The sequence below is a fragment of the Hippocampus bargibanti genome, linkage group LG07 (genome assembly GCF_051943395.1).
Source record: "Hippocampus bargibanti isolate YZ-2025 linkage group LG07, ASM5194339v1, whole genome shotgun sequence".
NCBI classification, from domain to species: domain Eukaryota; kingdom Metazoa; phylum Chordata; class Actinopteri; order Syngnathiformes; family Syngnathidae; genus Hippocampus; species Hippocampus bargibanti.
This window is the reverse complement of record NC_142740.1, coordinates 25,627,154-25,639,440: the sequence shown is the minus strand read 5'-3', so window position 1 is coordinate 25,639,440 and position 12,287 is coordinate 25,627,154. Positions and strand designations below refer to the sequence as shown.

The 12,287-nt window shown below is 40.8% G+C and overlaps 2 protein-coding genes across 5 annotated transcripts; one reads left to right on the top strand and one right to left on the bottom strand.

The window, feature by feature from the left end:
* Positions 1 to 443: 443 nt before the first annotated feature.
* LOC148895930 (torsin-1A-interacting protein 2-like) lies at positions 444 to 6,069 on the bottom strand. 2 transcript variants are annotated; one of them, XM_089001700.1, is made up of 8 exons: positions 5,904 to 6,069; positions 5,595 to 5,723; positions 5,250 to 5,423; positions 5,038 to 5,139; positions 4,814 to 4,963; positions 4,603 to 4,725; positions 3,598 to 3,651; positions 444 to 3,179 (listed from the first exon to the last, which is right to left on the bottom strand). In XM_089001700.1, the coding sequence occupies exons 1-8, from the start codon at positions 5,977 to 5,979 to the stop codon at positions 2,392 to 2,394; spliced, it is 1,596 nt and encodes a 531-aa protein (XP_088857826.1). In that variant the 5' UTR covers positions 5,980 to 6,069; the 3' UTR covers positions 444 to 2,391. The 2 variants fall into 2 exon arrangements, with proteins under 2 accessions (XP_088857826.1, XP_088857827.1); XM_089001701.1 differs by lacking the exon at positions 5,595 to 5,723.
* Positions 6,070 to 6,118: 49 nt separating this feature from the next.
* On the top strand, positions 6,119 to 11,979 carry LOC148895929 (torsin-1A-interacting protein 2-like). 3 transcript variants are annotated; one of them, XM_089001710.1, is made up of 7 exons: positions 6,119 to 6,242; positions 6,655 to 6,765; positions 6,839 to 6,889; positions 7,587 to 7,748; positions 8,365 to 8,517; positions 9,892 to 10,047; positions 10,511 to 11,979. In XM_089001710.1, the coding sequence occupies exons 2-7, from the start codon at positions 6,696 to 6,698 to the stop codon at positions 11,272 to 11,274; spliced, it is 1,356 nt and encodes a 451-aa protein (XP_088857836.1). In that variant the 5' UTR covers positions 6,119 to 6,242; positions 6,655 to 6,695; the 3' UTR covers positions 11,275 to 11,979. The 3 variants fall into 3 exon arrangements, with proteins under 3 accessions (XP_088857836.1, XP_088857835.1, XP_088857837.1); XM_089001709.1 differs by having other exon boundaries at positions 7,584 to 7,748; XM_089001711.1 differs by lacking the exon at positions 6,839 to 6,889 and having other exon boundaries at positions 7,584 to 7,748.
* Positions 11,980 to 12,287: the final 308 nt, after the last annotated feature.

The following is a 12,287-nucleotide window of genomic DNA, read 5'->3' as shown; positions in this document are numbered from 1 at the left end:
TTTGTGTGACTTAGCGTCCCAGTACCAGTATGCTAAGTCGACACGGAGCTGCCTCAATGAGTGATGTGTCGTTCGCGAACGAGCCCATTCTTCTAACAACAAAATGGCAGCCGACTGTTTTTGTCCTGTCTTCGGTTAAAGCCACGTGATTGGTCAAGAACGCAGCAGTGAGGGAGGTGGGGGGGGTTTAAACATTAAAGAGACAGACAGACGACAGTAAGAGAGTTTCAACTTTGATAGTTCAAAGGCAGAGCGTAGACTGAAAGGTTAAAATATCCCATCAATCAAGCTCCACAAACAACCCACACAATGATTAATATATCTAAAAAAAGTATTCAATATTTTTTGTATTTGTGGGATCGGGGTGACTGTAATATATCAAAATATTTGTTTTTATTTTCAATATTTTTTGTGTTTGCATGGGGAAAAAAATCACTAATATATCAAAATAATTTTATTTTTAATATTTTTTTTTATATTTGTGAGGTAAGGGTGACTCTAATATAACAAAATATTTTTTATTCAAACATATTCAGTGATGCCAAATAGTCATACAAATGATATCAAAGGAAAACACGGAAATTGTAAAAGCACAAACCAAGAAATGATGATTTTTGGTTGATATCTACAATTATTCATTTTGTTTTGCATATTTCCTAAAAATCTTTCTTTTTCTTTCGATCAGAAGGCACACATTAGTCCGTAAGAAGCTGTACAGTGTGTAAGAGATCGCAGTATTCACACAAAAATAACACACCTCCTAAGATACTACAAGATTACATAGAAAATAATGTGTATTTCATTATATTTCAATAAAAGCCATCTTGATTAAATCCCAATGTTCAGTGCAATCCAGGATGGGGGGGTGTTGCTGATCAGTCACACACAAAAAGGGAACATAAACGAAATAGCGTGTCAGCAAAGGGAACTCAAATGTCAAATTTGAGTGATGTAAAACGCTGCGACAAAATGTCAAAGGGTGAAAACGATTGATGATCAATTGTCATCGTTGTGTATTGATTTCAAATCAAAAGCTGGACTGTGGGTTGAGTTCAAAAACGAGCTCTATGAAGGGACCGTTGGGGTTATTCCAGGTGAGCTTGAAGATTTTTACTATCAAAAAACTATATCTGGTTGTTATATAGTTTGAAGTTTCACAAAATAAACAAAAAAAAAAAATCTGCAAACTTTGTGGGTTGACTTCCTCTTTGAAAATGGTGTTCGGTTAATATTTTCCATTAAAGTAAATAAATAAAAACAAATAAGGAGGGCGGTTAGAGGAGATGTTCTACAATTGACTCAGGCATAAAACACATCTGCAGTTCCAAAGTTGAAAAAAAAAATGCAGTGATATTGTAGATACAGTGATACCTTGGCTTACGAACTTAATTGGTTCCCAGACAGTGTGTAAGGTGAAAAGTGTGTATCCCAAAAAATAATTTCCCATAGGAAACCATTAAAATGAGACTAATCCGTTCCCAGAAAACATAATTTTCTACTTTCTAATTTTCTAAGCCTTAAAACTACACAAAATATACCTTGTTTTATGTATAATAAATGTGCTATGGTATTATAATTAAAGAAATAAACTTTACTGTATAATAAAGTCGTTTTATTTACCTTTGTGATGGTCATTGACGGCTTAATGGAATGGAGTGGTCGGTGTCCTCAGCATTAAACACTTGAGGAGGAACGTAACCTTCTTGAGGAAGGATCCCTTGTAGGTGCTTTCTATGTGATAATTTTATCTAGTTCCTCATCAATTGTGTTCTGTTGAACTGGGTTGATAGCTTTTTGCATCAAGTGTACAGATGGTGTGTGCGGGTTATTTGTGAAGCCTGATTGATAGGATATTTTAACCTTGCAGTCTACACTCTGGCTTTGAACTATCAAAGTTGAAACCAGTCCAAATTTCACTGTTTTTTATCCATTTGCTCATTCTCTCTCTGTCGTCTACCTGTCTCTTTAAGGTTTAACGGCATCACTCTCTCTCTGTCTCTCTATGAATGTAACCCCCACCCCTCTCACTGCTGCGTTCTTGACCAATCATGTGGCTTTAACCAAAGACTGGGGGCAGGGAATAGAGGACAAAAACAGTCAGCTGCCATTTTGTTGTTAAAAGAACGGGCTCATTCGCAAACGACACATCACTCATTGAAGCAGCTCCGTGTACGCAAAAAGTTTGTATGCCAAGGTAAAATGTTCATAAATGTAATGTTTGTAAACCGAAAAGTTCGTAAGCCAATGGGTTCGTAAACTCCGGTATCACTGTACTTGAAAATGTAGAGAAACAAAACTACCCCAAAATAGTCATGAAATGTGAAATTTAAGGTTGATTTGACATGGAATGACCCAAACAGGTCCAACCATAAAAAAAGCCCACCTGTCTCCTCAGCATCCGTTCTTCTCGACTTCGCCCTCGGCGACCACGGGCAAGACCAGATGGGAGATGCGGCTCCATAATCCGCCAAATTTATCCGTGTCCATCTCGTCGAAGTCCGTGTGGTTGCTCGAGCTCACCAGCCTGTCTTTGAGATACTCCTGAACCATCTCCTCGACAACCCCGAGCTCCCCACTGACATGTTCTCTGGGCAGAAGAACCGTAAACAACAAGAAGACCTCCTTGTAGGCGGCGTGTTCGTGATCGCAGTAGCGATAAAAAATCAGGGTGGAGCCCGGCGGCAGCTCTTCTATACGATGGATGACGGCAGCTGCTCGGTTTCCCTCAAAGGCCTTCCGCAGCTGGTCGTCCACATCCAGCTTCACCTCGTCGCTCTCCAGCCCGGCTTTGTCGGCGCCGTCGATTTGGAGCACGGAAGCCTCCAGTGCCGAGGCGAAGGCGGACGCGAGGCCCTGGGCTAGGCAGGAAAGCGTCTTTTCAGCGTTGCGCCCGGACGTCAGGATCAGACTGACGGGCTCTGTGGGTTCGGCGCTTTTGAGGTGTTTCGCTAAGTGGATTTTGCTTCTTTTCCACAGTTCGGGTCTTTGGCTGCGGAAGCGGGTCTCTAGTTTGGACATAAGATCCGCAAAGGGCTCGAGCCTCACAGACCTGGATGGACGAGGAGATGCGCCCGCAGACATCTGGTACAGAGCGATCACCTTGTCCTTGTAGAACAGCAGCATAGCAGAGCTGAGGAGCAGCAGGACCAATACTGCCCAGCAGAAATAATGAAGGAATCCTGAAGGAAAACATGACCGCGTTCACAGACAATTAAATCCACATGAATTTTACAAGTAAGCAAGCTATGAAATTTCAAAAACATAGAAAATTAGAAAGTAGAAAATTATGTTTAATGAGGACCTGCGAACGGATTATTCTCATTTTAGTGGTTTCCTATGGTAAATTATTTTTTTGGGATACACACTTTTTGCCTTAAACACTCTGTCTGGGAACCAATTAAGTTGGCAAACCAAAGTATCACTGTATGTGCTAATCGTAATAGACATGCGCCGGCGCTGGCGTCAAGTGGAGTTACAAAGTTGCGCCAGTGGCTGTCAAAATGCTTTAATGCTGGAAGGGTGTGGCCTTATGCATCCCTGCTATTGCATATGTATATTTTTAAACATATTCAGGTCAAATAAATAACCTTTTTTTACCTCGTGACGTTCCTCGAGAACATCCCCCGGCAATTTCTTGAGTCTTGTTAACGTCTAAGAGACACAAAAAAAATAAAAATGAATATACAGAAGTTCCCCAACTTACGAATTCTCGAGTTCTGACATACATATGAACGTTTTTTGCGGTGATATGATGAAAAAAATGTTCGGACAGAGATGCTGTAAATTCGATTTTGTATTGCGCGCCTTTTTCCGGCTGAGCTCACTTGCGATTGGCCGTGTACTGTGCTTCACGCGGATATATTTTGTGACATCAGTCATTATTTGTGAATATATATATATATATATATATATATATATATATATATATATATATATATATATATATATATATATATATATATACATATACATGTCAGGTATTTGAACACCTACAATGTCTGTAAGTAAAGAATCCGCTTTAAATTGTATATATATATATATATTGCACTTCAAGATGGCGCCGCAAGAGTTGCTGACTTAACAGCTGCTCCCATACAGAGGCTCCCCAACGTACGAACATTGGACTTACCACGTTACGGTGCATACGAACATTTTTGTGGGTACAGCATGTCGAAAAATGTCCTTGCTGTATGTTACATTTTGTATTCCGCGCCTTTTTCTGTCCGAGCTCGCTTGCGATTGGCCTCATGGGAGTATGTAGGCGGGGAGGAAATCCCTCTTCCCAGATTACGTCCCAGGAGGACGTGATGCATAACAAAACGTAATGGTTTGCGCGCACGTAATTCAGTAATTAATTTGGATAAATGTCGTCGTACTACAGTAGGTGTGAATTTATTTTAACTGTTAGAGCGTCTGCGTTTTATACTTACCCATTCAGTGTTTGACTTAAACATACATTCTATACGAAATATAGCACTGAAGCAACTTACAAACAAATTCACCTTACGAATGACCGCTTGGAACGTATCTTGTTTGTAAGGTGGGGAGCGTATAGTGTTTGCGAAATCAAACAACCAGTTTGACTCTCAAGTGTTCGGTCACCTTCTTTCTTGTGGGAGACCGGTTCTTTCCGGGCTGGAATGTTATTGGCTCTTTGTCGTAGCGTGTATATCACAGAAGGCTCATGGACATTTGGGACGCTGTGGTGGTTGACTCTGGAGATGCCTACACATGGGAGGAAATTTGGAGTGTGACACCCAAAAGCAAGAAATTTATCTTTACTGTCAAGAGGATTTAGGAATGTTGACCATACTGTAGCTTTTGGAGTTAGCTTCCATCTCCTTATGGTACTCGGCCATGCTGGTGATTTTTCGGCCTTGCATTTTGTGTGAGTTCCCTGAAGATTTCGTTGGTGCATTGGGCTTCGCAAACTTGGCAGTGTTTTTCGTTGATGATATCTTGACTGAAGAAACAATGAAACAGTTGAGTACATCAGGATCACTGATTAAAATGAATGCAGAGAAAAATGGATCATACTTTCATTGTGTGTCAGCGAGTGTCGATCTGCATTTTCAATTGGACGGCAACGCTCGCCAAGCAGAACATATGGGGAAAAATTCACATCTTTCATGCAGTCCACTATATATATATATGTACAAAAGATAAAAGGAAAACAGAAAAGTGTTATGAGTAGCAAGATGTAAATCCCAACTTCATGTGGTGGAGAAAACATCACATGAAACACTTACCAGCTGCTGGTTTTGTAACATACGGACTGCATGAGGATTCTTCCTCAATATCCATGTCCTGGTCAATGTTTACTTCTAGTTCTGATTCTTGGAGATCCATCTCTTTTTTGTCATCACTGCCACCCAACGTTTCTTCTTCTTCCTCCCGCAGTCGACTTTTCTTGCCGGGGGACGCTGGAAGACATTTTTTGGACAACTGAAGCACTTTTGGATGGATGGATTTACCTTTATTAATCTGACAGTGGAGAAATTTACAACTCTATATCATAATATTTCATGAAGAGTGAAATGTTATGATGTAACGTTTTAATTATCGTTGAAGCCAAGAAAATACAGTTGGCTCACCTTCATATTCTGAGCCATTCTCCACATTTCTGGATCCATTTATATTTGGGACAGAAGAAGATGCCTGCTTTTCTATCCTCCTTTTAGACCTTTTTAAGGGACCTCTTGGGGTCGCTTCATATATCGGAGCTATAAAAGGAAGGATCATTTCAATGAAGCAAGATTGATTTACTTTTTTTTGTCTTCAACAACAATTAACTCGAGTGGAATCAACGTCCCACTGGACAAAACACGCCACACTCATTGTCAACAATAAAACGAACTAGCATCGAAGGCTAACGTCATTTAACTGTCTGCTGCAAGAATTACTTTGATGTGTTGAATGCCGTCGCGTCGATCTCCTCACAGACCGGGGCACAGAATCTCCAGAAATGTCCAGATCCATTTATTGTTTCTTTTAGGCCGACAAATTGTGGAAAACACGAATTAAACAACGAGTTGACACATTTTGCCCAGATGAATTACGGGGGAAGAATTTTGCGGAGACCACGAGAAGCGGAAGAGAAATATGTGAGTCCGAGCTCGTTGTCCCCCCAACAACACGTCTCAAAGGTTCCGCTTGACAAAAAAATAAACACGACCTGTCAGTGATCGTAACGCCGAGTCAGTATCAAGTTGCTGACCGTAGTTCTTGATAATGTGATTGGGGTGAGTTTCAAATTGATCAACCCGTGATTTATGGTTTGATGCGTTCATGCTTGTGGATTTTCTCCGGCAAGGCGCTTGGTTCACTTTGCAACCATGCTAACATATCCTTGCTAATGTGCTAAATTGGTTTCAGCATTTTAGTTTCATTTTAACATTTTAGGATCCTGCTTGTGTTGGTGACATAATTAATTCGACTTAAATGATGTTCTTGTTTGGATAAATTTTTAGCCCTCGTACAACGTTACTACATTATCAATCTATGTGTGAGGTAGTGGTGAGCGTGTACGCAAAACGCCCGGTAAAATCGTTTTGGACTCTGGACACTTCAAGGAGCAGTTGTCCCATGTGGATCAATGTACAAGTTGTTGTCGTCGACTTGTGACCCGGGTTTGTCCGTTTTTACGCTATCAAGGACCACAGATCGGACCCGTTTGATTCAGATTTCAAGTAGTTATGGAAGATCCACCAGACCAAGATTTCCACCTTCAACAAGAGGAAGAAGCCGTAATAGCAACAACAGCAGGTAATGCATTGCACTGTAGGTGGTAAAAAAAAAATCAATGTTTAACCGTGAACTCAAAATGTCATGTGGTCAGATATCAAGGAAGAGGCTACAGATGAGATCACAACGCCGCAATGTTGTTCAGGTACAAACTGGTTTTATTGTTCATAATCAACTTGCAACTCTTCCCAAAAATAATGTCAATAGAACTCTATGTGAGAGATAAATGTCCAAATTTGTATTTCAAGGTAAATTCCCCGTTGCAAATGGTGGTAATGGTCTCGATCCGTTCCAATTTCAAGATGCCATCAATATGCATAATTACATTCTTAACTGTTATTAAAATATATATTGTATGCATTAAAAATAGCGAACCACTGTATAATGCAAAAGTAATGTGCATATTGTGCAATACAATACATCCTGAATCACATAGTGCTTTGAAAACAGCTGAAGCTGTAACAGAGCGCTAAAGAAAACAGTTAACATCAAGTAAAATAATAAACACCAAATACTGTACAACTTAAAAAATTGATACGTAGTTGCGCAAACTTTTCCCTCATATGCTTTGTCGTATAAGCAGTTTGAAATGAAAAAAGGGAGACTCAAAGTATCCTTTCACCAGTAGATCACAGACGTCATGCACAAAATGTGCACACGTCGGCGACACGCTAAGTTTTTCAAAGTCAACAAGAAGCTGTAGCATCCATTTGATTAAAAAAAAGATTGGTTCACTTCCCATGTAGTCCCCAACTTTTTTTTTACTTTGTGGACTGCTTTAATGGTCTGGTTAACAACTCATCATTTGATATTATATGCCCACCATATTTGTGCTGCAGAAGATGATCAACCTGAGGACACATCTGTCACTCGGCCAAATGTGGAGAACAACACCTCCCCTGCGCTTGACCCTGTTGGATCTATAGACGAGTCTGACCAGAGTTTTGCAGGCTCAAAGAGCAATGAGGACCTAATAAGAAAAGAAGAAGAAGAAGACTTTTCTGGTGAGTGTTTGATATCTTAAAGGACAACCGACGTAAATTTTTTTGAGGCAACATTGGGGAGAAACGATGACCAGAAAAGAGCCACAAAATGGCGACCTCCTGTGGCCACCTCCGTTTCCACAGGCTGATAAATTCCTTATATGGAGCTTGGACACCCTCTTCTGGCAGCTTTTGGGTGCAACACAAGGTTTTCAGACCAAACAATACAGCAAAATACATTGACGTGATGGAAGGACTGCTACAATGTGTCTTTTTTTTTCAGTCAGGGGGGCGTTCCTTTAGTGACGTCATGAACGGACTTGTCACCAACTCAAAAACAAGACTTCCTGAATATTCAGCGCGAGTCTTAAAACGGAAAATATAGCTATATGCGGTGGAATCTTTGTAAAATACGCTTAGTAGAAGTCATTTGAAGCCATTTTACAAATTATGGACACAACTTGTCTGGAGACGTCGGTTGTCCTTTAAACGATTACCTGTTTCATATGCCCTCAGCAAGGTGCATACTCCAGCTAGAAAAGATGAATGGCATTCCAATTATTTTTGTTGCGCAGAAAAAAAGGGTTGAATTAACATCGAATCACTGTGCTTAAATTAAAAATTCTCTCCATTATAGCTGGGAAAGACCAACCAGGGGATGAGAAGACACTGGAAGACACCACGCCAGAAACGGAGCGCAACGCCATGCCCGATCATGTCGATGGTCCCATAGAAAATCTCCAAGAAGACATCCAGGTCCTAAATGACACAAACTGCGATGATCAAAAAGGTACGAATAACACATTTGATATATTGGATTGGATTAGCCTTTATTAGTCTCGCAGTGGAGACATTTACATTTCACAGCAGCAAAGTGATGAAAGTAAGAGGAACGGAAAGGAAGAAGTAGAAAAACAAAATACAGGAGCTGCAGTAAAGGCAGCCACTCTCGCGGCGCCATCTTGAAGTCAAAACAACAACATAAAAAATGTAATATCAAATGATGTGACACAACACAAAAGACACAGACAGTCATAAAGCACTTTCTGCACCCTCTTTGTTACATAAAGCAGTTCTAGATGAAGGTGAAGCGTCCTTTTCACCAGTAGATCAGGGACGTCATCGTGAAATGTGCACGTCTGCTACAAGCTAAATGTTGAAAACAAACACTAAGTTGTAGCATCCATTGACTAAATGAGATGATAAGTCTCACATATCCCTTCCTCGCCTAAATCCACTTCAATTCCAAGCCGCAGCCGAGCTTTTCGCTGAACAAAAGCGGGACTGTGAAAATGCTGCTCACTACAGGCGCAAAAAAAGCACAATCACCCCAGAGCTGTCCAAAGATGACAGTCAAATGGCACCAACATTCCTACCAAATCAAAAACAGTGCTGGCATAGTCTCCTTCTTGATGAATGCCGTGGCCAAAAATGCTGAAAAAAACAATCTTTATCCGTTGCACACGACGCACAACAACTTAAAAGTAACAAAAGAAAACACAAAAACAACCAAAAAAGCAAAGCTCTTTGGACTCGTTTCAACTTTGATAGTGCAAAAGCAGAGTGTAGACTGGAAGGTTAAAATATCCCATCAATCAGGCTCCACAAATAACCTGCACAAGCCATCTGTACACTTGATGCAAAAAAAGCTATCAACCCAGCTAAACAGAACACAATTGATGAGGAAAAAGGTAAAATTATCGCAGAGAAAGCACCTACAAGGTATCATTCCTCAAGATGGTGAAAGAAGGCTACGTTCCTCATCAAGTGTTTATTGCTGATAAAACCGGCCACTCCATTCCATTAAGCCATCAACGACCATCACAAAGGTCAATAAAACGATATATATATATATATATATATATATATATATATATATATATATATATATATATATATATATATATTCACACTTTTTACATTTATATTTTGTGTAGTTTTAAGGCTTAGAAAATTAGAAAGTAGAAAATTATGTTTTATGGGGACCTGGGAACAGATTATTCTCATTTTAATGGTTTCCTATGGGAAATTTATTTTTGGGATACACACTTTTCGCCTTACACACTCTGTCTGGGAACCAATTAAGTTTGTAAGCCAATGTATCACTGTATATTCTTTATATTCACCAAGTAGTGTTTGTCATACTGCTTTGTTTGTTGATCAGAGTCAAGAATTCGGGATCTTGAGGGAAAAGAGGCCGCACAGATACCGCGGAAAGCCCCAACGGAGAAGCTGAGGGATAAACTGAGAACTAAAGTGGAAACCATTGGGCCCACCACTCAAGAAACATCCGTTTTAGGAGTTACTGGAATATCTGGAGGTACCTCAAAGTAATTCATCTGTCTATTTTTTTTTCAAATTTCTAATGTATAAATATGTATAGGATAGTTGTCAACACGTCTGTGTAAGCGCTTAGTTGTACAGGAGTGATCCATCTTAGATCGTTACCAGGTAGGCTTAGTCATGTTGATGAGGTGATACCAGAGCGAATGGGGCAATCAGGGCATGTCAGTTCCAAAATGGAACTGTATAGTGCCACTTAGCAGTTTTTTTTTTTTTGACGACGATACTAGTGCAGCGTGTTCTACCGGAAACAAATTCCTTGTGTGTTCTACATACTTGGCAATAAAGATGATTCTGATTCTGATGTCATAATACATAATCAGACGGGACAAAAGAAGGAATCAGATTAGCTTCCGGGAATAGTCCTCTGCTCCCCCCAACTGTAAAAACTGTAAATCAATATGTATTGTATTGTAACTAGATCTACAATCTCTGTACAGTAAGAAGATACCTGATTGGCATTGGCATCGTATTGGCACTCGTCGCCATGTTGGTGCAGCACGTTCTCCGGCCCGAGTCTCCGCCTCCGAACCCCACGCCACCGATCGAGGTCTTCCTCAGGCAGCTGGAAAGAGTCGAGTCTCGCTTCCCTCACCAGCGTCCCGAACTGTGGATGCGGAGCCGGATTCACCTGAAGAAGCATCTCCTGACGCAACGTCCCAGCGAACCCGTCAGTCTGATCCTGACGGCCGGGGTGGCGGGCCGCCGGACGTTGCGATGTCTGGCTCGCGACCTGGCCTCCGCGTTCTCCTCCGCCCTCAACGCCTCCGTGCTGCACATCGACGGCGCTGGTAAAGTCGGAGAGGATAGCGACCGGGTCAAGCTGGATATCGACGCCCAATTGCAGGTCGCCTTTGAAGGGGATAAACCCGTGGCGGTGATTCATCGCTTCGAGCAGCTACCCCCTGGTTCCACGCTCATCTTCTATCGCTACTGCGACCACGAAAACGCGGCGTACAAGAAAACCTTCCTCATCTTCACCGTGCTGCTAGAAGGAGAGGAGGAAATACCAGCCGGGGCGTCTTTGAGCACCGTGGAGGAGATGGTCGACGACCACCTCCAGAGGAAGTTCCTCTCGCATGGCCGTCCTCTGGCTTTCGATAGGATGGATCTGGACAAGTATGGCGGACTGTGGAGCCGCATTTCACACCTCATTCTTCCTGTTGTCACGGAGACGTGGACGGATCAGGAAAGTTGCTCGTGAACATTTGGATTATCTTGGACTGCAGTCCTTAGGATTGGTGGCGGATTTTTGACAGATTTCCTGAAAAATTGATCATTGATGGTGATTCAGTCCAGTTGAGTGCAGGTCCACCATCAACCTCCATGGAAACTAAACAAATGAAGAATAAAAAAAAAACAGTTTTTTTTTTTTTTAAAGTAAGAACACGTGTATATTTTAAATCATGAAAATGAGTTGTACATCTTGCTTTGCTTCATAAAAAACAACCAAACTGCTTTGAGAAAAAAGAATATTCAAGTAACAACTACCGTAATAACAAAACAGGACTGTAAATTGTGTCATTAAAGCAGTGTCATCCTGTACATAAAGATAGTATCATAAAATACAAACTAGACATTTAATATAAAATACAAACGTAGAACTAAAAAGTCACAGTTCACAACAGAAAATTTATTGTTTTACCAATTTTATTACATTATTTATGACTTTTAATCTTTTTTTAAAACGTCCGTGTTTGATTCTCTGCTTTCTGGCAGGCGAATACGCAACACTACAGTGTATTTGAACCAAGTGTATGTTTTCTACAATTCCCAAAACCTCCTGTTGTAACACACTTTCGTGTGCCTTTACACCGAACTTCCAAGTGTTTTATTCAGGAAGAAAGTACACGACTGATAATTACTGTACACGTGCCTTGAATCGAATAAAAGACGACGAATAAAGACATTTTGAGGTCTCTTCGTTTCATTGCGGTGTATGCCAGTGACCTGTAGATGGCAGCATTTGATACCAAAGTTGAACGCGATGTGGGGTCAAGCCGAGCGTTCTGCATAATGTTTAATTTGTAATAATATAACAAACTGGCGAGGTCATACATTTTTAAAGAATCCTATTGTCCTGCCTGATTGCCCATTTTGCTCTGGTATCACCTCATCAGCATAACTAAGCCAATGTTGCCTAAGAAGTCTATTGTACGAACAATCCAAATTAAATGTCACTCTGACATCACCGACACTGACCGGCCACTACATTAG